This window comes from Eulemur rufifrons, chromosome 2 (assembly GCF_041146395.1).
Source record: "Eulemur rufifrons isolate Redbay chromosome 2, OSU_ERuf_1, whole genome shotgun sequence".
NCBI classification, from domain to species: domain Eukaryota; kingdom Metazoa; phylum Chordata; class Mammalia; order Primates; family Lemuridae; genus Eulemur; species Eulemur rufifrons.
Genome location: NC_090984.1, coordinates 69011817 through 69037655, shown reverse-complemented (window position 1 = coordinate 69037655; position 25839 = coordinate 69011817). Strand labels below are relative to the sequence as shown.

The window sequence follows — 25839 nt, the reverse complement described above, 5'->3', positions numbered from 1 at the left end:
AATTTATTGAGACTTGCTAAGTCTGGTATATGGTTAATTTTATAAATGTTCTGTGTGACCTTAAAAAGTATGCATATATTTGAATTATTGACTGTAGTGTTCTATACCTGCACATTAGGTAAAGTTAATTACATTCAAATCATTTATAAACTTATGCTTGATTGTTTTTTCTTCTGCTTGTTCCATTAATATCTAAGAGAGGTTCTTATAACATGATTGTAGACTTGAACTTGTAGTTTTGAATTATTTGGCTTCATACATTTTTGGATGGTGTTATGTGGGAATGCAAATGTGACTTTTAAAAAATTTCTGGTGTCTCAAACATTTTATTGTGAACCAGCCCTCTTTATCTCTAGTAATTTTTTTGGTTTTTGTTTTTGTCTTAAAATCTTTGTTTTTTTATCAAGTATTTTTTTTTTTTTTTTAGAAAAAATAAGTCCCATGGCTTTCAGGAATAACTCTCCCTTCAACACCAAGGGGAATTAACTCCATAGCATAGTTATTATCCTGGTTCTATCACCTATTAGTTTTGAGATTGTGGATCAGTTACCTAACTTTCTTAGGTTCTCAGTTTGCAAATCTGAGAGAGATAACAATAGTACCTACCATAATTGGTACCCATAACTTACCCATCGTGAGGATGCAGTGAGAGAGTGGACGTAAAGTGCTTATGATAGTGCCTGGCACATGGTAGATGGAAGCTGTGATTATCTTTTTGTGATGACCTGACATTTGTTTTCTTTGGAGTTGTCCTCAGAATTTTTAGTTCCTCACATTAGGCAATAGTTAAAGCACCCAGATAGGAGTGTGTCCGTCTACAGGCTGCTTCGTAGCATTGTTTTGGGTTCTCATTATTAGTCCAGTTTCCATTAAGAAGGTTTCTCAATTCCATCCATGCCAGGTATCCGTGTGCCTTCTCACTGTCATCTGATAGTAAACGTTCACTGGAGGAATTTCCCAATTCATTCGAGTTGTTTACTCTAGAGGCTTTTCAAGCTTTTCTTTGAGCTGTGACAGTGCTTGGTGTTTAAGAACAGTTCAGAGGATGCTTCTGAGATAAGTTATTTCACAGAAGATAACACCTCACAACAAATGGGATATGGAATTTTGGTGTACTGTCTGTGCAGCCAGAGTTGGTTCTAGTTTTTGACTGTGAAGTACTTCACTGTTTCTGTGGGATTTTTTCTCATTGGATGTGTGGAGTTCGCTAGAATCCTCACTTGTCAATCAATTGCTGAAAAGAGAGGACCTCACCGCATCCTTCCTGCAATGTTGAGGCTTCTAGCTTTTCCCACGCTTGGTGTCTCTTGCTAACCTGTCCTTGTGCTAGAGTATGTAAGGAGAAATGCAGGTCAAAAGAAAAACTGTAAAAACGAACTAGGGAACTTTCTTTAATGATTAACAGCTAGTAGCCAAAGGACACATATAATGAATCTAATATAATAGTTAGAATTAAATTCAGTAGCAACATAAGGCCCCTCCCCCCAATAACATGCCTTAAACAAAATAGAAGTTTATTCAGTTTTGTATAAAAGAGGTTCTGAAGTAGGTAGTCCATGGCTGGCATGCTATGGTCCTCAGAGAACTAAGCTTTGTTTCCCTATCGTAGCCCATGGCATTTATTTTTAAGGTTACTTCATGATCCAATATGGCTGCTAAAACTCCAGCCATTATTTCTGAGTCCCAGGCTAGAATAAGGAGGAAAGAATGAAATAGAAAGGTACCATTTCCAGTGTATCAGCATTCTTCAAAGTTCCCAACTTGTGCTAAGGTCTCATGGGCTAGAACTTTGTTATATGGCTACATCCAGCTCCAAGGGAGACTAGGAAATAAAATATTTTATTCTGGACAGTACTGTGCCTATCTAATGTTTCAGGCTCTGTTACCAAGAAGAAAAAGAATTGGTAGTCAACCAGCAATCTTTGTGACAATGGTATTGGCTGTAGTGGCCTAACTGGGATGTATGATCCCATATGACTCAATCCCAGTCTGATTCAGGTTTGGGACCAAACTCATACTTTCTCCATGGAATAAAGCCTCAATCACACACTTCATTACTTTCTCTTTCTTGGAAGCTATTTCTTTTTAAAAATATAGACCATCACATAAGATCCACCGTGGATATCAGACAGGTCATACAAAACAAAGTCAATTAATTTCTTTGGGGAGAAATGGAGAGTGCAGAAAGTCATTGACGCATGCACAGCATCTTACGTGTCTGCTCTAACACAAGCACAGTGTCTTCTGTGACTGCAGTGCTGGTTCCAGAGCGAGGCTGTGGGGTAAATCAATAAGATGCATTTGGAAGAAGGTGACAAGAAAGTTTCCACAAGGTCAAGAGTGTCCCTCAAGCCCTCATGCTCAGTACCCATTTAATATGAGTGATGGAGGGACTATAGTTTTCCAAAGAAAGATCATCCCAGTCAGTGTCAAAAAGAAGTTGCTCTTAGAAATGCAGCCTTTTCATTTCTTTCACTGCTAAATTTCTGGAAAGGGTGGTCATCACTTGCTGTCTTTGTTCCCCACATCCACTTGACACTTCGGTCCTTACCTGACTTTTGTGTAGCATTTGGTAATGTTGATTCATCTGGCCTTCCTGCGACCTTTTTCTTAACTGATTTCTGTGATAACACTGCCCCTTACTTTTCCGATCTCTTCCTTTTTTAGTTTCTGTCGTGGACTCTTAATCCTCTGCCCCCTGCTTTGACACATTCTAGCATTCCATTTGTGGCCCTTTTCTCATCCTGTACCTGCTCTCCTGTGAAATGCCACCTAGACCCAGGCTCCTCTTACTGTCTAAGTGCTGATGTTTTCACTGTTATCTTTACAGCAGATTTCTCTCTAAAGATCCAGCTCTGTTCTTCCAACTACTCACTGGACATTTCTACCTGGATTTCCCATAAGCATTTAAAACTTAGCACATCTAAACTGGAGCTTTTCCACTCCTCCTCCTCATTCCCTTCGATCTTTCTTTGCTCCTGTATGCTCTGACTGTCTTGCTCAATGACACTGACATACCCAAGTCAGAAACCTGAGAGTGGTCTTTTCCTCCTTCCCCTCCAACCCCACCATGTCTCCAATTCCAACTGGTCACCAAGACCTCTTCTGTAAGCCTCTCAAATCCGCCCCTTTCCTTCCACCCCACTATTGTCCTGCTCAAGTCCTCGTCCTTTGCCACATGGTCCATCACTCCTAACTGTCTCTATTCAATCCAGGTCATCCTTCAACTGACGTCAGAGTGACCTTTCCAATATAGAAACACTATTGTGTTACTTCCCCGATTAGAGCCATTCAGTCTTCCCGTGGCCTGTAGGATACCATTCGCATTCCCCAGCATAACCTCCACGGTGGGTCCCTCGGTGGGGCTGCTGCTTGTCTACCTGGCTCCTTTGTATGAACAAGAAAAAGCTGCCCCTTCTGGGCATGTGCAGCCCAGCAAATGTGGGAGGAGGGCTTGGAGAATGGAGCATATTTCACTGGGAACTAGGCACTCCTTCTGTGGGGAGGGTGCAGTGCTGTGCTAGGGGACAGGGCTCGGCTAGCGGGGCTTGGGCTGGGCCTCATGAACTTGTCAGCTGTCCTCTACGCTCATCTGCTAGGTGTAGCCATCACTCCAGCACACTGAATTATTTGCAGCTCTCTCCTGCCTCGATGCTGCTGCTCATTCCTTCTAGAAATCACTCTTCCTCCAGCATCCATGATTAACTCCTAGTTATCTTCGAAATCCCACTTTAAGCTTCACCTCCTCCTGGGAGGCTTCTCTCATGGCCTGAGTTCTTTGCCATCACTCAGCACACCTCTAACAGCGAGTGTATGTGTCTGTCGTGTCACTTGCCATACTGTTGTACTGATTAACTCCTTCATTTGTCTCCCTTTCTCCTCTGAACAACTGGAGGGCAGAGTGTCACACTCTACTCACCTTTATATTCCTGGCCTGGCTTGGGTAGATCCTCACTAAATTAATTGTGGGCCATTGCCAGAAATGAAACAAAACTCCAGATTCTAGGTCTAGACAGAACTCTAGGGCTTCTATTTGTTATATTAAGAAAATAATAGTACTATTTAGTGATGCAAAACCATTCCAAAATCCTCCAGAAAAGAATTGTCGTTTCTTATTCACGAGCAAAGGCGTGAATAGGAAAAGGGCACATGTTACGGTGGGCAAGGAAAGCGGTTGTCTTTCAGGAAGTGCAGGAAGGGCCCGAGGCAAGATTGAAGAGCGGCGGGACGCAGGAGGCAGCTGTGATGTGCGCAGGGCACATGAGCTAAGAACAGACTTGAATTAAGCTAAGAGCAGAAAGGGGCTCTTCTGTTTAAAACCCGTGTCTGCAATTGACTGGATGTTTGACCTCTGGGCAAGTCATTAACCTCTGTGTCTTAGTTTCCACATCTGTAAAGTGGAGATAATAATGTTTTCCTACTTCAAAGAATTATAGATTAATCAATGTCTGAAAAATGTCTCTAACTTGGGCAACTCTATGTAAATATCCTGAGCAGCATGGAGAGAAGGCAGGTGGAAATACTAGAAAAATAAATCTGAGCTGCTTTTTAATTTATTCACAGTATTCAAAATGAAAAATAATGGTTAATGTCCTCATCCCAGAAAATGCCACAAAGGAAATAGTAGTTATATTTGTATTTTGGACAAATGTCCTTTAAATAGGTTTATATTTTTTCACATGACTCCAATGCAGAGGTGTCCTCTGAGGTTTGTGAGCTCCGGGCATGTGGGGACCGAGGTGTCTTGCTTGAACCCGGGGGGACTCTAGCGGGTGCAGACTGCCGTCGCGTTCCCCGGGGTGGGTTAATGACTATGGTTATGTGAACTCCTTTATTTCTTCCCCTTGTGCCAAACTGCCCAGCGTCCCTCTGCCGGAGGGGCGGGGAGGCCTCCGCAGGGGCATGTGGGGGGAAGGCCAGGGGCTTACGCAAGTCCAGCTCAGGGCTCTTGGCTGTTCCACCAGAGGATTTGGGATTGGAGAGGAGGGTAAACTCTCAGTGTGTGTGTGCTTTTGGGATCACTTAATATCCCAAAAGTTGAAATTTTAAAAATGGACAGTCACCCCCTCCGCAGCTTTGGTTATTGGCCAGCTTGGGGGCCTCAGCATGCCGAGCGGGCAATGGAGGGAGAGGTGGATGGGTTTGGTGGAGACAGGTCAAGTTGCCCCATGGGAGGAAAAGTGGCGCAGACACCAGAGGATCTGTTCTCGCGCAGGAGGGAGGCAAAGGCCAAGTGAGTGGCGGGGAGCCGGCCTGATGGGGCGAGCAGAGCCCACTGCGGGGGAACCTGTGTGTGTGGGAGGGAGGAGGAAGAGAGCAACGTGGCCACTTCTGAAGACAGTGTTGTGTTAGGGGAGAGAGCTGCCTTGAAGGGGATATCTAGACGTTTTCCCGGGCCATGGAGTAGGAGATGTGTGTCTCTCTGCCCCTCACTCCAGTCTCTCCTTCTAATGAGTTTATATATTAAGATAGGCCTCAAGGCAGGGTGGTTGCAATAGTCTGGGTTCATCCAAGAAATTTAAAGATTTAAAAATGAGAGCAGCAGAGTGGGCAGACAGTGTTCTGGGTGTAGGAGTACGGTGCTCTTGAAGCCTTGAGCTGCCTGCCTCACTGGTTGCCGGGATGGTGGTGTTTTGGGGCTGATCAGGCTGGACCCGGCTCCCTGTGCCAGTGCTGCCCCCCTGACGCCCGTGGTGCCCACCACTGAGCACCCGCCCTACCTTTTCCTGGAAATATCATGATGCCAAGGAGGAGAGAATTTGATCTAAGCTCGGGCCATCTGTACCCAAGGGCTGTCCTCAAAAGTAAGGTGTTATCAGGGGACTGGAATGTCTCAGATACTTTGGGTAGATACTGAGGAGTTTAAATGCTCTCCCTGAGGAGTTTAAATGCTCTCCTTATTGGTCATTTTACTTACATTGCTTTGCCTGCATAGCTTGCCAATTAGGAAACAAAGACCAACGAGAAAGCTTTCTTGCACAAAGAGTTCATGGTATGTCCCACTGTATTACAGATTTAACCCGATTGCACAATCTTTTATCTTAAGAGGATACTTTCTCTATGTTGCTTTGCTAGTCATTTATTTTTCTTTTGAATTGTGAGATGAACATGTTTTCCGAGGAGTTAGCCCTATGACCCTAAGTGATATTAAATCACTCAGTAAAGGAGCTTGACTGAGAGTGATTTTGTACTGTTATTTGTTTGGAAATATTAGCCTTCTGTTATAGGAGAGTGGATCACTGGGCAGCTCTATACTGATTTGTATATAGACTTGGATAGGGGATCTATACCCTAAGTTCCATACCCACCTCCTCTCTGCAGAACTGGGCCCAAGCTTTATCTATGTGTGTGTGCATTGTAAAACATAAATAAATAAATAATGCGGCACATTACTGTATTGCTGTTCTTGCCTTGGCTTTCTGAGACTAACTCCTTTTTCTTTATTAGCACTGCCTGAAATGGAATAAAACTTCCGTCTGTTTTTATCTTCTAAATGAGATCTTTTTAAAGATGGCTTCTTTAGGGGAGTCTGGAATAATTAATTACTCCCCCCTCCATCTTTCCCAACGCGTTTAATTTGAACTTTCTTAATGAAAACTCATCTCTCATAAACGCTGGGTTGGCCCATTTTGTGTGTGGCTGCTCTGTCCTGCTTTGAGTGATGTGTAAATAAGAGGCAATCTGGTGATGAGTTTTGCTAGTGTGGTGCGGAAGGGTGGAGAGGGAGGAGGGTTTGATGAATACAGGCAACCAGAAGATGCACTTGATAATAACATGGCCATGATTGATGTTGCAATGCCTGAAAAATTATCATTGTGATATAATTATTTGTTTATGAACTGTGCCCCGAGAGTCCTAAGTTTGTGATTATTCATGGCACAGATAAAACTCTAAAGTCAATAATTCATCAAGGGTATAATGGTTTCATTTGGGGGAAGTGGGGGGGTCACGTGGATATTACATCCTGTTTCTGACACTTGAGCCATAAATCTGAGAACTCCTTCAGTACAAGGAAGAGCCACCTCCTTACCCTCTGCTCCTTTTTCTTTCTTAAAGTAGTTTTAATAGTTGATATATATTATTTTAAACTGAAACGAATTTTATTTTTTAAGAAAAATTCTTTCAACATAGGCACATGATCTGGGTCATTCCTTTTGGTGTATCTCATGACTCCCAGATAGGAAGAGGTGAACAGAGGAATGAGAACCACTGTTGTTTGTCCCCAGAAAAGCACAAGACAATAGCTAGAAATTTAGGAATTGTGAGTTTTAATTCCAGGTAGGATATAAACTCAGTGAATATATTTGGGCTAGTCTCTTTGATTTTGAACCATAAATGGCGATTAAGGAAGGCCTTATTTTCAGAAATGGATGAGTTTTGTCTCATAATTCTTGGATTTTAAGTAGATTTTACACATACATAACAAAGTATTAGAGCATCTCACCCCAGTTCTGCTCCCATAAAGTGGCTTATATGATAGTATCCCTAACTCTTTCCATTCCTTTTCATGGTTGGTTTTCCTGTGCCTCAGTTTACTTCCAAAGGAGTAGCCCACAGATAATGATGGCTATGGATGCATTACGTGCTTGTACCCCAGGGTTCCGCAAATATCAGAGGCAGGTCTCTTCTCTCCAGCAGAGTTGTGTGAAGTGGTCTCAGAAAGTGTGGAAAGCATGGTGAAAATGAGAAATATTTTTCTGGAGGTTTAGGCTCTTGCTCACCTTCTATGCCTAGTGAAGTGCTTTCCTTAAATTGCTTTTTACCCAAGGACAGAAATATGTGAGGGCTACGTACATAGAGGAAGGTGGGAGACCTACCTTCACAAGAGTTTGTGAGAAGACCTAGGTGTTCTGGTTGACTGGAGGCCTACAATGAGATAACAATTTGATCTGGCTGCTAAGAAGTGACTGCAATTGTAGGCAATTTTAATTAGGAGCTCAGAGTCTGAAGAAGAGAGATGGAATGGGACTTCTAATCCATGCAGGTACTAGCTCATGCCTGGAGCTATGGACTAGTCCAAGGTGCTCCATGGTGATAAGAGAGGCTGTTATGGTTTGAATTACGTTCTTCCAAAAGCTGAAGTCCTGTGATTTTATTTCCATTTCCTCCTCATGGTAGGGTTATTATAGATGTAATTAGTTAAGATGAGGTCACACTGGAGTAGGGTGGGTCCTTTATCCAATACAATTAGTATCTTTTTAAGAGGAGAGAGTGACACAGTGGGGGAGAACTCCATGTGAAGACACAAAGATACTCAGGGAGAAGATGGACACATGACAATGGAGGCAGAGATCAGAGTGATACATCTACACGCTGGGGAATGTCAAAGATCGCCAGTAACTGCCAGAAGCTAGGAGAGAATCCTGAGACAGACTCTCAGAGCCTCCCAGAAGACACAACCTTGCTGGCACGTTGATTTCAGACTTCTAGCCTCCAGAACTCAGAGAGAATAAATGTTTGTTGTTTTAAGCTACCCAGTTTGTGGTAATAAGGCAGCCCTAGGAAATCAGCATGGGGGCCTTGACAAATTTTGGTGCCCTCAGGTGAGGGTGACTAGGATGCTGAAGGATTCTGCCACAATGTCATTGGGGGAACAATTGAAAGAACAAGTGACATTTAACCTAGAGACTTACTGAAACGCTGATGTCCATCCTCACATCTTTGAAGGACATGTTTTGTCCTTTTAACTCCAGAGGAAAGATTTCAGCTTCTAAAAATTACAACTGTCCAACAGTGTGCTAGAAAGGCCCCAGTGCTAGAATTATTAAGGACGTGCAATTTCCACTTGGAAGAGTCACTCTGACTTGCTAAGATTCTCTGGATGACTATTGTGTTTATATAGCTCAGCACTCATCTGTGCAGATGCACTAGTAAGTGGTACTTTTTTGGGGATCAAAGATCCATTTGCTTAGCTGTCCATGGGATATGATGTCATAGTTTACTGAGTCAGTTAGCAACCAACTGCTTATGTTCTTTCCTCTTTCTGTTTGCTTTACCTAATTTATTGCTATATACAGAGTAGATAGTATTGTGGACACACCCACTCACCCTCCAAAGTTTATCAACGGCCAACTCTGTCAGCCATATGGACCACCCAAGAAGAGAAGAATGAATGAACTTGCTGCTTTATCCATTTGACATCCTTTTCTCCACACAAACTCAAGCTGCCCTGTCAAATCACATGGACATTTCCAGTGGAATCTCTGCCTTTTGACAAGTTGTTTCATTTTTTCACATCTTCATCCATTAGTATTCAGCAGCTCTTTACCAAGCCAGCACTATTCGTAAATCATTGCACTTGGCACTATGGGAGGACATGAAGATGAACAAGCAATGATTTATGCCTGTGGAGAGTTTACCAGGTCAGCCCCCCTTCTTTATAATGGTTTCCTAGGAGACACAGGAGAGCAGAAGGCAGCTGAGGGTGTTCACTTACCTTAGTGTCCCAGAAGAGTTTCTTAAGCCTGATAGTTGTCATCTGTCTTTGGGAATTATGTTCAAGAATGAGGTTTGTCTTTTTTTTTTTTTTTTCCCACTACATGATATGAAGTATTGGAAAAGGCATTCTTCCTACTCTTTCAAGTCTTTCACTCTTTCTACTTTTTGAACCTGGATAATAATCTTGGCTTAGACAGGCTATCTTCTGGGCTTGAGATACAGTCTCTCCTACCTTCACTGTTACATAGGCCAAGTTGATTTCAAATTGCTTTAAACATTCTCAATGTTAAATAGACTTTGTCCAGGAGTAGGGGAAGATGGGAAAGAATTAAAGTCCACAAAGCCTAAAACTAGTTTCTTTGTGCTCAGCTGAATGCACATCTTCCCTCTTGTCCTGCCTGCTGCTGTTATTTAACATTTGTTCATATTCTTCTTTGCCAAATAAATCGGTATCAGCTGGGAGGAAAAAGGGAGGAGGTGCAGAGGGCTGGCACTGACCCCTGTGCTGTCCATTGCCTGCAAACTGGAGCCTCGACAAGTTGACCTTCTGCCAGTCTGGCAAGAGAAGTTCATGCATTTCTAGGGAGCTCAGGGCTCTGGCTTGGTTGCCAGCACTGGGGCTAGGGAAGTGGCGGGGCTTCCTGATTTATCAATGGGTCTGAGCCCAGAGCTCACTCCCTCTTTCTGGCCAAGAGATGTCCTTTATTTCATTAGTGACCTATTTTAGCATTGATGGGTACACATAAAGGACAGGGAACTTGTTGATGCTAAGGGAAGCTTCAGCTTGGGTAAGAATCCAGAATTTCAGCCACTTCTACTGCAGAGGCTTCACATACTGTGAAGATTTCAATTCATCCACCACCCAGCTTCCCTATTTCAACCCCCATTGCCACCACCTCTGGATCACAGGGCTGAAGGAATGTCCAGGAGTACAGTGTTATGGCTGAGCAACAACACCATCCACTCCCACACTCATACAATTGTCCCTCTGCCTTGGTAGGACCCTGCCCCATACATAGCTCTGAAAGCCACCACTAACAGGCAGTTCCATCAACACCTACCAGACACAATGCCTTGGGTAAGCTGCCACTCACCACCATCCTTTCCGAATAGAGTTTCCAGCCTCATCAATTTTTGACTTCTCAGTCTTGCTATACTATATCCTTCTGACTCTCAAGAGCAAAAGGGAAAGAAATTTTAGAAAAATAGCTGGGCAAACCCAATTCTGTGTTTTCAATCACCCCCTCCCCATTATCTTTAAGTACTTATATTTCCAGGACACACATAGGGCATAGTAGAGAAATCTAAGGCCCACAACTCTAAGCACACTTCCATATCTGCCAGTGTGACACATCCCTCCGTTCATAAAAACTATCCCAATTGGCAAATGTCACTGAAGACTTAAACTAGGGAGATGATATTTATTATTCTTGGTAGCTGTTGCACAAAAGTTTTTCTTTTCTTTTTTCAGTTCCATTCATTCATATCTCTTCATTTTTTGGAGATCACAGGCTTAACAGTTGACCCACCTTATCCTTAACTTTGAGATAACAGCTGACATTTTAATTTTTTAAAGAGTTACCAGCTGACCTGCCTTAAAATGTGCCAGGCCACATGCTAACCTAAGCATAATATAGCACAACCGTGACTTCCTCAGCTTGTCTGGAGAAAGAAAATACACATTTAGTATAAAGAGAAGATATAAGCAATGGAACAGTTGGTTATACATTACAGACTATAATAAATGAAAATCCCGAGTGCATTTTAAATGATTAATGTATGAAAACTGTCATCACTTACTGTGCATTAATCAAGAAAAAATGCACATTTCCCATAGTGGTTAATGTTGCAGGCCCATTGTTCAGCTTTGATAATGTGCATAATAATGCTCAGTATGACAATGAGTTGGGGTAGCTGAAAATTTAGGATGGTTGCAAGTTTGGTGTAGTATTTGGATTAGCATCTTAATCTGTGCCTTGTCAGCCTCATCAGTACATAAGCTATGTATTTTTTTTCCAAAACTAGCAAAAATATGGATGCATTTTTTTTTTTTACTTTTTTAAATAGAGAAAAATGACCAAGGTACCTGCTTAAACAAATACTACCAGCATTCATTAGTTAGGATGGTTACATGTAAAAGAAATGATGCCAGATAGTAACAAATCCAAGAGAAGTTTATTATGAAAATGGCACCTGCGGATGAAAAAATTAAGTTACATAAAGACAACCATGTATGTGACATGTATGAGAATCTACAAAAGTATAAAAAGAACCCTGTTGTAAATGAAGTATGTACATTTCTGATTTGCAGCATTATCAATGGTCAATGAAAAAAAATGTTTCAAAATAAGCCAGGCACTCAGGAAGTTAGGTCCGGTTAGCTTCACACAAAACAAATGTACCATAGCTGTCGCTTTGTAACGTTTTAATTATTTTTTTTATATATATATCGTAGAGTTGGTAACACTGCTAAGATTTTTACGAACAGAATATCCCTTTCCCCATTATTCAGCTACTTGGCACCAGTCTCCTCATAAAAGTTTTCATATATTTGTACAAGAAGTAGTTAAAAACACAGACACAGTCTTCACAGGTAATGAAGTGTTTTTTTTTTTTTTTCATTTTGTAATTTTAAACACTATGGATTTAGACAGCAGCTGTGATTATCTGTTAGTTTAAATCACCAGAAATCATTTTGACACAACACAGAAACATTTATAAAAGAAAAAAAACAGCTGTCTAGCTGTTCTTTGTAGCTGATAGGTGCATTCCTTTGATTGTTCGATAGCTAGAGTAGAGCTTCCAAAATTCATCTTTAAAATTTCTTGATCAGCCTTCTTCACCTTCTAAACCTACTTAAATCCTTCAAGTAAGCTCACTATTAAAATTTGCGGCATTTACCTTCTTTTTGTTTTTCCACCGTGGTTTGGGCCCAACTCATGGAATCAAAGGTACTAGAGGAATCCACTCAACACAGTGATATTCGAAGGACAGCCGAGTTACTATATTAGCATTGCACAAATAAACAAATATATATGACAATTCTATATTCCATTACCCCCTCCCATTTTGTTTCTTAAAAATGTTGGTTGACTTTTGAAATAATTTTCTATCTCACTGGTAATTGCTTTATATATTGCTCCATCAGCCAACCTGAAAGGAAACCAAAGAAAAGCACCCACTGCTTATAGGTAGAGCACAAGGGACTCTGGGAATGTTAACAACTGAGGCTATATGGCATCAATTTATTTACTATATCTGAGCATTATTCTTTAGTGCTTTGTGTTGCACTCCAGAAGAGAGAGTCATACCCAGAATTCCGTTGTGGAAAAAAATGGCTCCATTAACCTTGAGCTAGTTAAGAGTCTTTTTATCTCTGAGAATGAAAGAGATTTTTGGAGATGGGGGAAGGAATGAAGGGGGGGGGAAAGAAGGGAAAGGTAAGGAAGGAAAGGAGAGGTAGGGAGAATATACACCAGCAAAGCAACAGCAGGAATTTTAAAAGGTAAAACGGAAGATTCACAGACAGTAGAAGCAGCATAGGGTGACATTACAGAGGAAGGCCACCACACAAAAACCACTAACCCCCAAGAATCACTGATTCACTAGGACTGCAGGAATGGGACTGTACCACTCCGGACTAGAGATAGAGCACAGAGAAGACAAAAGACAAAACAACTACATTAGCTTAGTATATACTGCATATAGAAACACACATTGAAACTGCAATGGGACTGACAGCCAAGGACACGTACACATTGTACACATTACAGTTCTCACATCTGTTATTAGATGCCTTAACAAACAGCTGCCAAAAATGAAGTGGAAGAAGAATTTATACTTGACAGTCATTTGGAGTGTTTGACACCACACTGATTTCTGGCAACAAAGACAAAATAGGATATTTTTTTCTTTTTCTTTTTCTTTTTTTTTAATTTTTTTTTTTACTTAATGTGCAGTTTTCAGTTGCAGTTATCTGTCTGAAGCTTATTAACCCATTCTTTAGTTTTCAAACTTATTGGTTTTCAACCCAGAAATAAGAACCAAAGGGAAATAAATTCCACCAAATCAAACCAGTCCCCCAAAATACAACCTTCCTTTTTTTAAGCAAGAAATGAAAAAACCCAAAAACATGTTAAATATTTTTCCTTCTTTTACTCCGAAGTGTTATTGAAGTTGCAAAATTAGCCTCAGTTAGACTGAGTAAGGAAAAAAGAGCTCAACAAAAGGCAGTATGTACCTAAACTGCTCCTCAAATCAGTTTGATTGAGTTTTCCAAAAGCCCCTTTAAAAAGGGCTTTACTGACCCATTAAATTTAATGTGAGGCTGTGTTTGTTAGTTGGGAGGTAAAAAATTTTAAGTCCTGCAGCAAATGTTAATGAGGGCTTTGTCTTAACTAACCAAGGAGACTGCAGCAATGGACTCCAGACCAGGACAGAACACATTTTTTTCCCAAAACCCAGCCCAGGAGCTGCATTTTGTATGAAGACATTACAGATTAATAAATGATAGCACCATGGTTTTAGAAATTAAGTTAATGTTTCAGTAATTAACATTTAGTCCAACTTTTTTTTAAACATTCTAGTCACAGGCCAGAAATTAAGTTTAAGAACCCAAATTATTTTTATGTGCAAGTAAGAAAATCTTAAAATCTTAACCATAAAAAGATAATTAAATTCTGCATAAAATTCTAAAATACTATTCCCCTATTTTTAAAGGAATTAGGAACAGAAACAAACAAACAAACAAAAAAACCACCCCATTTCATTTGACTTAGTCAAACAGGGCACATTGTTTATGCTTGTCTCTTTCCATCTTGATCATATCAAGATCTTTATGGAGAAAACCCAATGGTTGTCACTTGAGAAATCTCTTGACCACAAGACTGAGTATTCTATGGCAGAGGCATATACACATTAAAGACATCTTAATAAAGATGCAAAGGAAAGCAAAACAACCCAACACACATCTCAGAAGAAGACAAAATGGCAGGCAACTGGTCATCTGACCCTCTGAAGGTAAAAAATAAACATATCTTTACACAAAAGAATAAGTCAAGTTAAAGAAAGAGGGGATGGAATGGGGACCGTCGCGCTGAGAGAGACGCTGACCTGCTCGAATTCAAAGTGCTAGAATTAAAGGTCTAAACGAAAACGCCGACGATGCCTCCGGGCGGACCCCTGCCCCGCCGCGCCTCAGTCCTCCTTGCGCTCCAGAGTCTGTGCCGCGTGGATGCCGTTGCTGTAGACGGGGAAGGGCAGCGTGGAGAAGAGTCCCTCGGCCGTGGTGAACACGTTGCCGGCGGGCATCTGCGTCAGGCTGGCCGCGCTCACGGCGCCGCCGAACGGTCCCGACATGTTGAGCCGGTGCACGTGGTGGTAGAGCATCTCCATGGGCGTCTTGGGGTCGAGGCCGAAGCCGGGGCTGTTAACGTCCACGAAGTTAACAGCGTGCGCGTTGGGCAGCAGGTTGCCCTGCATGGCCAGGGTCACCTCGGCGGGCGCGTAGCGGATGGTGCCCGTGGTGTAGACCCTCTGCGCGGCCGTGCTGGTGGCGGCCAGGGTCCCGGTCACCCTATGCACCAGCGGGAGCACGACGTTGCCCGCCTGTAACCTCTGCAGCGCCTCCAGGTCCCCAGTGTACAGCAAGGAGTTGGATGCGCTGGGGCCGCCGCCGCCTCCTCCCCCGCTGCCACTCCCGGGGTGCTTGTCCCGCGGGGACGCCGAGAGAGGGGGCGACAGCGGGTCGGAGGTGACCGGGGCCAAGGCTGCGGTGGCCGAGGCGCTGAACTGAGTCTTGCGGGCGGCCGCGCCGTCGGCACCGGGCGGGGTGAGGACCGAGTCCGGGATGGCCACGTGCAGCCCCCCTCCGCCCCCGCTGCCCTGCGGGGACGGGAAGTGTTCGGAGCTGGGGGGCTTGGTCATGCTGTAGGGAGACTCGTTCCTGGAGATCTCCCTGTTGGGCGGGTAGTTCCAGATGCTGCTGTCGTTGTCGAAGTTGATGGGTTCCGAGATCTCCGTCTTGATCTTGAGCACCGAGGCACTGTTGGGGGAGGACAGCAGCCGCGGGGGCTCCACCAGGCCGGCGTCCAGGCCGCCGGGGCTGGACGTGCTGGACAGGCGCCGGCGGCTGGCGTTGCCGCCCTTCTGCCGTTTCCGCCTCTTCTTGCGCTTCTGGTGCTTGCTGGAGGCCTGCGCGCCCGCCTCGCCCGCGCTGTCCGAGTCCTTGGCGCTGTCGGACGTGAGCGACTCGCAGTTCTGCAGCCGCAGGTCCGACTCGCTCTCCACGTAGCGCTCCACCTTGATCTGCATCGGGCCCAGCGCGCCGAAGCCGTCCTCGCCCGCCTTGGGGTTCTCAAAGTCCGAGTGCTCGAAGCTGTCGTCGCTGTCACGGCTGTCCGGGTTGCTGGAGCTGTGGCCGTCGTCGTTGCAGTTCATGTCGTTGTCGCACGCGTTGCCTGACTTCTTCCGGTCGGGCTCCGGGTCTTCGCTGTTCTCGGAATGATTCCCCTTCTCGTCAGACTTGGAATTCTCATTGTCCTCTGCGTGGGCCGCGGCCGGGGGTGGCGGGGGTGCGGGCGGGGAGAGGAGAGAAAAGACACAACGTTAGCAGCGCAGAACCGGCCCCCTATCTGCGGGCGGGTCGGGGCAGGGGAGCAGAGAAGGTGTCCCACCGTGAGCTTCTCCACCACCTTTCGAGGCCTTGCAGCCTGAGCTTTCCGCCTGTTGAGGGCCTGCATTAGCTGGACGGGCGCTCAGTGCGGGCCGTGGGCTAGCAGCATTGTATCACCCGGACAGTTGTTACGAATGCAGACTCTGAGGCCCCACCCAGCCCTACTGAATCCGATTCTGCCTTTGAACAAGATCCCCAGGTGATTCTGAGGCACAAGAAAGTTTGAGGAGTCCTGCAAAGATACTCAGGGAGTCAGATCAAATAACCGGAAGGTGTTAGGGACACACACAAGGATCGTATGCAAGGTGACTTTCTGAAGAGGTCGGTACTTTCCACTGGCGAGTATTTGTTCATTATTGAGAATGACACTCCCTCTTTCCATTCCCTAAGTTATTTTTCTCCAGAGCACTTAATACCATCTGATTTTCTATTGTGTCTTAATTATTTATTTTTATTTACTTCTGTTTCTCCCCCTCCCCCCACTAGAATATAAACTCCACGCAGTAGGGAATTTTTGTCTGTTTTGTTCACAACTATATACTATATAGAAAAGGGGCAGAGACTATTTATTCCAGAACTTATGTGTTAGTAAAACCTTAATTAATGCAATTTAGGGGACAGGAAAACAAGATCTGTGGTGAGTACTCCTTCCCTCCTGCCTCCCCGAGGCTGGGTCTGGAGTAGAGGTCTGCGTGTGTGTACATGCTGCAGAGCAGGTGCCCTAATGAAGGGGGAAACCAAGTCACCTGCCACATTTTAGGGAGAAGCGATTTTCCCAGAAACACAATCACAGAAGATGTGGGGATGAAGCCTGACTGGCAGCCTGGCTAGAGCCTTGTGCGAAATCATGTAACTTCTGGCCTTTGTTGTCTTTTCTGTAGCAGAAGAGGTTGGGGTAGAAGAGATTTAGTATGTTTTTGCAGCTGTAAAATCCTATGAGTTCTGCGCTCCCTGGCCTTATGTGTGTGTCTGTGGAAGGGGGTTGTGGATTGGAGGAAAAGTAAATTTTTAAATTAACTTTCTTGTGCCCCAAAGAACTACTCAGAAGTCTACTTCCCCAAATAACTGGAAATGGGAAAGCATGAATTTGTCCTGCATAGATTCAGAAAATAAGTAACGGTCCAGCATCCTGCAAGAGGCATTTACCCGTGCCATTAAGTATCCCACTTTAGAGGCTCAGTCCCAGTCTCATGTTGGTGAGAATGTGAATATTAGGGACTCAAAGCCACACAGACTGTCCTGGAGCTAGCCCTGGTACACGCTTCCAATAAAGAGGCCAGAACTAGCTGTGGGGTTAGAGCAGGGCTCCTGCTGTGTGGTCAATGAGGGGCTGACATTAAGTGATTGCTACTCAGTCAACCTCTTTCTGTATATTTATGTGTGTGTATATATGTTTAGGTACCACAACATATATATAATGTATATATTTATAACAAATATGTATCCAGCACATACCTGTATATATAGTGTGTGTACATATGTACATATAGGATGTGGGGTACAAATTTATACATATGTGTGTATGCGTACAGACAGGAGGAGAGAGACTCAGTAATCACTTGAAGTGACATATGTCTATATATAAAATTTGGCAGTTGCTTTGCCTCTGACGAGGGCCTTTTGGCAGTTGCCCACCCCCGGGGTGTGGACTGGCAAGCTGTAAGTGCAGAACATGGTGAAGAAGTAATACCTGTAATACCTGAGGTGTCTTTAGAGTCTGATTCCGAGTCGGATGTCTCTGAGGATTCGGAGGTTTTCTCTGGCATGTGGGGGAGCTGTGCGATGTCCATTGGTGTGTCCTTGTACTCGGGATTGCTGTGGGGAGGGAGGCATTGGTCAGGAGTAAAGACACCCATTCTGCATGGTTTGCTTTGGACCATCCTCCCCCACTGCCTTGTCCCAAACTTCTGGAGTTTTTAAAGTTTAGAAGAGTAAACATGAAGTCATTTCTCAGCTCTTCATGGGACTTTTATGAAAGCTTGGCGTTCACATGCCAGGGTACAGGTGCACCCTGCTACAGTGATTGAATACCCAAAAGCTCCGTGAAATCCACTGAAAAGCTTTTAAATCATTAGGTACCGCCGGGGGCCAGGGAGCTGTGCTGCTTGACATTCTTCCCCGCATAGCACCTGGGGAAGGGAGGCTGGCAAGTACTCTCAACAGTTCACTCCCACACTGCCCGGTGTGCCCTATCTTCTCTTGGCCATCTAATGAATCCATGGCCTCTGTACCCTTGCCTTGGTCCCTTGATACAGCCTCTCAGCTGTTCAGATGGCTCCAAAGCTATTGGTGGGGGGAGAGCCCTCGGTGCCTAAGGATCTGGCAGAAGCACAGGTGCACCTTGGGATGCGTGGATTGTGGCTACCAAACTGTCAACACACCCATTACAATCACATTTTCATCTGCTCATGTGGTGCACACCTGTGGCTTATTAGCTGGAAATCTGATTGCAGTGGGGAGAGTCCCAGTGTGAAAGAGGCCCTGACAGAATGGATCTAACCCCATTTGCACAAATGTGCTTAATTTTTGTTCTATTTTTAATTCAGAAACCAGCCTTTTTTGGAAAAGACAGCATGTTCGGTCAGTTTGAGCTAGTTGCCTTCTGGAAATACCACTCCAAGGCCAGCGTGATGTATACACAGTATGGGCTAATCTGAAGGCACAAGGAATGCCTCCTGCCTCAAAATGGGAGATGCCTCTTCTGTCCTTCCGTGATGGCTAGCCAAGCGGAGACTTACAATTGATGATTACTGACTCATTTGCTAATCTCTAATGAAATTTCTATATTATAGAGTCACTATTTTAGTAACTACTCTAAAACTGCAAATGTCCCTGGGAGGGGTAATTCACTAAGATGGATTATCAGGCATTTACTCCTTAGTGTGAATTAGCTTCAGCTGCAAAGCTTTCTTTAGATAATCAGATGAGACTAATGGCGGGAAGGTGGACTTGGCACTGACTCTGCCTCTGAATACTCTACACGTCTATGATTCCATGAAGCCCCGTGAGGGAATGGCAATAAGTCTGGAGAAGCAGTAATTTCAGAACAGGGACTGACAAGCCTGCACTGGGGCCCAGCTGTGAGGGATTCTGGGAAGGAAGAAGTAGCATGAAAGTGTTGCTCAGGGAAGAACAAAAGACAATGTGGGAAAGAAAACCAAACCTCAGTAGTTGCTATTTTGCCAAGGCCCCATCACTTTCTTATTAGATCTCTAGCTGGCTTGGTGGAATTTCCTCTGCTACAGCCCATCTACACTTGTCTTCCTTGGCCCACATGCCATGGGGATTCCCAGATCCCCTGTCCTCCAGCGTATAGTCTGTAATCATTGACCTCAGGGTGGGTCTTTCGGTCAGCTGAAACAGGTCTCCCACATCCGAGATTGAAGCTTTTCAGTCTGAATACTGGTCTTTGATATCCCAACTGCTTCCTTCCTATCCATATGGAATTTGATGGAATAGAATCACCCAAGTTCGTGATAGTGTACCATTTATCCTAGGCTCGATAAATGGTGTTGATCCATAATTGCACAGAGTGACTTCTCCTTAGCCTTCTTACTTACCCCCTCCATTTGGGGACAGAGGAAGAAGTCATGAAGCTGATAAAGCTGTAAGACAGATCCAGATAGGGAGAAATCTGAACCGAATGGGAGTAAAACCCACATAGATGACTTCGGTATTCTGTGTTACATCAACATGGGATTCAAATACTTCCCTAGCCTATGGTGTCCCTGCTACCATTGTTTTAATTCTTAATAGTAATGGGTCCCCTTGACACAACATCGTTTCTGCCTAGCAAAATGAATGTCAGTGCCACACTACCTCACTCTGTTTTCTTTTGGGCATATGTGTTTTTATAACCTCTGCATCAAATAGAGTCACTGTTACACAAAACTTTATGTACAAGGATTCTTTGACATCAGAATCCGTCTTGAGCATATCACAAACACAGGGGATAGTTTGCATGAAAACCAGGCCTTGGAAAAAGCCACATTAAGTACACATACTTTTACCTTGAGAGAGAGTTAATGTAGAGCAGAAGAGGTCAAAAAAAGGAAACAGAAAGTAGATAAATGAAGACTCTTTTAAGTGGAGCACATTAAGGCCCTCTCTAGAGCAATAATCATTAGTGTCTGATTGATATGCTGTTGGTAGCAAGCACATTCATGCCTTCAAGTCATCACCAAAGTGTGTGAACATACTCTGAAGGGCCGATGTGTTGATGAGCCATGGTTGTTAGCTTCTCAGCTCCATTTGGCTGTCTCAAAGAAAAATGGGATTCAGGTACTCCCTGTCTAAATTATCAGCCAAAGGGCACCAACTTCCATTCATGAGACCTACTGAAAGTTTTCCTACTCAGACTGCGTGTGGGCTCGGCTCGGTGGCTTTAGGCCAAGAAAAGCCAAAGACTGGAGTGCAGTGGTGGGAGACAGGCTCAGCATTGTGAGAGCTTCGTGACAGGATGGTGGAGAGCTTGAAAGCTTTTCCCCAGACTCACACCACACAGTCTGTTGGTCTTGGTTACGTTTCTGCTACTTTGAAGCCACAGGCAAAAAGTAGATAGGGAAGGAGAGAGATGGTGTCTCACTAAAATTTAGGGAAGCAGTTGAGCTTGGGCTCATTTGTGAATAGAAATTTGAGGACCCATTTTAAGAGCAGAAGCACTTGCCAGAGATTGCAGAATAGTCGGCAAAAGAAGACTGTCTTCTCAGTTTGTTTACCAGAACCATAATGCGTAGGCAATCAAACCCTATGGAATGTGCTCAGGGCCTCTAAGGGATGCAATATAAGAGGAATATAATGTACCCTGCTCCTTGTCTTCCATTTCCCTTTGCTTAATTTTCATAAGGATTGGAGTGTGTGAGTGTACCTGTGGTGGGGATCAAGAGGTGCTTTTGGGGTGCCTTGGCTATAGGTCAAAGTCTGTATTCTTTTTCTGGCCTGAGCATTTGCGGGGAAACCAAAGCAACTTCTGCAGAGCTGCCCAAATGTTGACACACCAAGAATTACTGAAAATTTTGCAAATCTCCCCCACAAGTCCCTTCCAACACAGTTTGATCTTCTCATATTTCTTTGAATCTTGTGGAAACAAGAGCAGAATTTCCATGAAGTTCCATACTAGGTACTGTCAAAAGATAATACAACATGTCATCTATTAACCACAGGGCTGCATATTTTATAACAGGCAGAAATAAAAAGGAATTAGAAAATATACCTAAGAAGATAATTCACCCAGATGATATTCTTTTCATTTGCATTCTTGGCATTAATAGCTATGGTGGCACTAGACTGTATCCAAATATATCCTCCATTCTTCTGCATCCAACGATAGTACTTTGTCACACACTGACCCTTATTCAGCACTGGGGAAACAAACAAAACAGAAGGCATTGTGTTAAGGCTGGGATCAAAAGATTTTCATCTCTGCAAAACTTTACGCCTAGAAATGGGAGGTCCTGCACCGAGCCAGGGGTGGCCCTCTGTATGCTTAATGCAGAATGTCATTAGTAGGACAAATGAAATCAACAATTCAGTGGGGCGGCAGCTCTAGAGCCAGGGTTATTGGCATTTGCAGCAAGACTTTATTCCGTTTTGGGCAGCCATGGTGTGAAAGGAAGAATAAAAGGACTGCAAATCTTTTTGGCTCACAGAACACCTAATGCAGTGTGGATATTGTCAATGGGTTTGACGTCAGATGGCAAATTTGTGTGTGATTTATTCATAGCTCGAAGGGAGACTTCTTTGAGATTCTGGATATTTGAATGTTTCCAAATATGCTTTACCCCTGTCTTTGATCATTTCTCCGCAGTGTGAGCAGTATCAACCAGCGCCCTTACACATCTGTTCCTTTTGATCTTGTCTCACAGAAATTTATAATCCTCGGATGAACTAAATTTACAGTGGTCAGTCGGGGGAGATTCTGGTGAGACTTTGCTGAATGTGGGAACAAAATAAATTCCCCAGTCGAGTCAGAGAGAAGCACTGGCCTAAGGGAGGCACAAAATTGACTTGGCTAGAGCCAAACAGAGTGACAGCTCCACACAGACTCTGAAATATGGCCCAAAATGAAGGAACAAGTAAAAACAATCAGTAATGTGAAACGGTGCCATTAAATACCCAGGAAAGAGAGCTTTAAAATGCAGATGTTAAAAATGATACTTTAACCAAAATCTTGCCAAGGTGAAATTGATTTGATTTGTATCTGGGTACTCCTGAGCTAGTAAAAGGGGAAAGTGCAGTAAATCATCCCCTGAAATAAAGTGCTACGGATGGGAAGGGTTTAAAAGGATGCCGGAAATGTGCAAAACCCGCTGTGATTACTTGGACACGGATTGCAGCAACTCGGCGCCCCCCAACAGCTCACTGGCAGGATGGCCACTAGAGGGCAGTGTGCACTCGTCTACGGCGCCCACTTTTGGCATGTCCTTGTCTCCGTCTGCTAAAATGAAAAACCTCTAACTGCTGTAATAAATTTGGCTAAATTAGCTGCTAAATGGTTATCTCAAGTAATATGTATTTGCATTAATCATCTTGCTCTAAACCAGAACAAGCCAGAGTCCTAAAGACGTAGTAAATTCATATTGTCCATTTAATTACGGCTAATAAGTGCTTCATATACAATAGTTTCATGAAGTACATTTTGATTTTTTTTTGGGGGGGGGGTGTGGATGGGTAAAGAGAAGTCACTTTGGAAAAGAGCCGCGTACAAGGCTGCTGAGGCTCATTGTCATCACGTCCTGAGCTGCTTTTGCAGGCTCTGAAAGTGTTCAAAAATCATACCTCCACATATTGTACCCATAAACATATAAACTTTGAAGCTTTTCTTTCATTGTCCCTTTTTTTCTTACTGTACACTAACTGGAGGATTGTAAAGTTTAGTGATCATGTCTTAACTGTTTGCCTGAAAAAGCCTTTCATGAGTATTTCGAATGGTGGCAAGTTCCATTCTGAACCATTCAGCAGTTTAGCGTATTTTTAAGGCCCGGAACTGTCATCTTCTCTTGGTGGTGAGGCTCCACAGGTAGCATTGTACTCTCCTTTTGTAGGCAATTGTAAGTTCTGCCATTCTGCATGCATGGCTTCCCAGGCTACAGAACTGCGTGGTGAAGCTGAAAGCAGTAAAATACTAACTCCGCCGTACAGCTCTTCTGTCAAACCATTGTTGCATGCAACGAGATGTGCTTTTATTCAGAGCCTCTCAACCTGGTTAACTATTAATGGAGGAACGATGGGTTATGTAATTCTGTCCACTATTTTCAGAGAAAACTTTGTAGCACTCCAATCAGTAGTCGGTGGTATAATTCTATCTGCTTTGTATCTAGAATAAAGAATAATTCCAAATGGGCATTTTTAACTATGACGAAGAGATTAAGAAGTCCCTTTTTATAATACCATGGAGAAAACATTGAGATAGAAGGCCAGCTCAGGCCAGCCTGGCTGGGGATTCTGGGCTGGAATTTGACCAAAAGCAGGCAATATTAAAAAATTATTCCCCATATACAAAGTATAGAAAGGGGCAAAAGGATAACGGCATTATAAAATCAAAGTAGAATTTGCAGAATCAACATAAAGATTACATCATCTCCTTCCCAATAATACTTTCTCGTACTTAAAAGCAAACAAACCCCAATTCTGAAATGGGCACCCAGCAAAACATCTGCTTCCCTGGTGGTCTCCAGGTGTGTGCCAACAGGCTTCTTTGCTAACAGACAGATACGGTGTCATCTTTTTGAGTTAAGGCTGGATGACTGGGTCTGCTTAAATGTATCTGTGTTTTCTGAGGAGACAAATACAGTACTAATCTATTAGGGCCCATGAATACAATAGTACAGCTCTCTTTATCACCCAGGCCAGGTGCCATCTAGCAAAGAAAGGAGACCTAAATGTAAAAGAGGCAGGATCGGGTCGGGTGAGTGCTGATGTGAGGGGTGACTGTAAAAGGACTGAGGAGGAAGGAAACCCTCAGGGAGTCCTTGCAGAGTCAGGGAGCCCCTCGGTTGCCTTTAACTTAACTGTGGTGAATACACAGAGCAGGCTCAGGAGCCCACCGTGGTCAGCTGAAGACGACAAGTTTGACCTAACCCAGAGTTTCTCCTGGGTTCAGTCGGACAGAATTCTTAAAGGGTAAACATTCTAGCATGGTCTCAGATCGTGCCTCTTGCCTGGGGATTAGCGTTTTTCTGAATGAAGCCCCCAAGTGCCAGTGGGAATCTAGGCAACTAAAGATGAGGCGTGGAGTTAGCACCCACTAAAGCATGATGTGTTGACCAAAACATTGCCCAAGTTGCTCTGGTTTTCAGGAGGTCCCATGGAATTTTGCTTCTTTTAAAATGAACAAGGAATAATTTTTGCTTGGGCTTCCAGAATATAAATTTATGATTTTGGGATGAAGCTTCTTTCTTGGAAAAAAAAAATCATACTGGCAAATCAGTTGGATCATTCCAGCTGTGCCAGAGGCAGGATCTGACAGCTTTTCCTGAGCTCATGTGGTCCTAATCAGCTCAAGAAGAGAAGCCACCTTGGTGCCAGGTTGAAAGAGATTTTTAGTGTGTAATAAATTAGAGAACTTGAAAAACACAAAAAAACTTTTTTTGATTCTCTTTAATCCAGTGGCTGTTGTTTTTATTTGCAAGTTTTAGGTGTTGATAGCAGAGAGAAAGGAGAGAATATTTGTGTCAGTTTGTTTCATTAAAAAAAATAAAATCCCCTTTTGTGAGGAAAAACAAAAATAAGCACGATGTTGGTTACTTGATATGGAGGTCTTTCAAAAATAGTTAATTGTCCCTTGAAAAGAGACGGACACTCATCAAACCAATAAGCCCAGAAGTAATTTCATAACCATATACACACCCTACAAAAAGGAAGCAGAGAAAGAGGAAATACATACGTAGATTATATTTTTACTATCACATCCATGTGATATGATCTGAGTATTTCTAATGTGTATACTGGCATCTTTTCTTCGGTTTGTCCCAAAGTTTACTTTCTGCTGTCCACAATTTTTGGGTTGACCAGCCTGTGTGTCTCTGACCAAATTCACTGATCACATCATAATGTTTCTAGAATTACATCTTTAGAGTTGTACTACAGGAGTTAGTTTTTATTTAAGGATCTCAGTACTTTTGAATGGCCTCTTGTTAGATTTTACAAAGTAAACATGAAGACGCAGGGGGGTTAAATAAGTCTTCACTGGTTCACTTAGAATCTTGAATGGTCCCAGCCATTGATCGGGAAGGCCTCTGCTACCACGCAAGAACGCCTGCCTTCTTACTCAGAATCCTAAGCAATTGCTTTTGGCTGTTCGTGTTCTAAGAAAAACCAAGAAGCCGCTGTCAGCACCACCCCACCCTCCAAGATAGAGGTGCCTTAGAGTTACAAACTGTGCTCTTCGGAGGACAGAGGTGACCTCCCACTTGTGAGAACAACACCACAGAGACAAACAGCCATTTAAGCCCTCCTGGTTGAACTGTTCCAGCCCAGCTCATCTGACAGTGAGAAAACCTTTCGCTAGTGGAGTCAAAACACCACCCACCCCTACCTGTGAAGGGAGCTGCAAATACAGTGCCATTAAAAAAAAAAAAAAAAAGTGTAGAGTGCTTACACTGTAGAACACATGACCTTTTACACATATTCTCCCCCCCATCCCAAGACTAGATGCTAAGTGTTGCTGAATGTATTTTTTAAAATGGCCCCCGGTCTCTTGGTTTGAGCTTATTGGTTGGCATGTAAGA

At 43.6% G+C, this 25839-nt stretch overlaps 1 protein-coding gene across 8 annotated transcripts in view; it reads right to left on the bottom strand.

Annotated features, from left to right (window-relative positions):
* Positions 1-11594: 11594 nt before the first annotated feature.
* NPAS3 (neuronal PAS domain protein 3) overlaps positions 11595-25839 on the bottom strand; it is an 831381-nt gene continuing 817136 nt past the window's right edge. For 5 of the 8 annotated variants that reach the window (XM_069464097.1, XM_069464113.1, XM_069464121.1 and 2 more), the window contains 3 exons: positions 21324-21471; positions 17802-17926; positions 11595-15980 (listed from right to left, as the gene is read on the bottom strand). In XM_069464097.1, the coding sequence (XP_069320198.1) occupies positions 14635-15980; positions 17802-17926; positions 21324-21471 (1619 nt within the window). In that variant the 3' untranslated portion in view covers positions 11595-14634. The remainder of the gene's footprint in view (positions 15981-17801; positions 17927-21323; positions 21472-25839) is intronic. The other 3 variants (XM_069464138.1, XM_069464104.1, XM_069464135.1) reach the window with 3 other exon arrangements.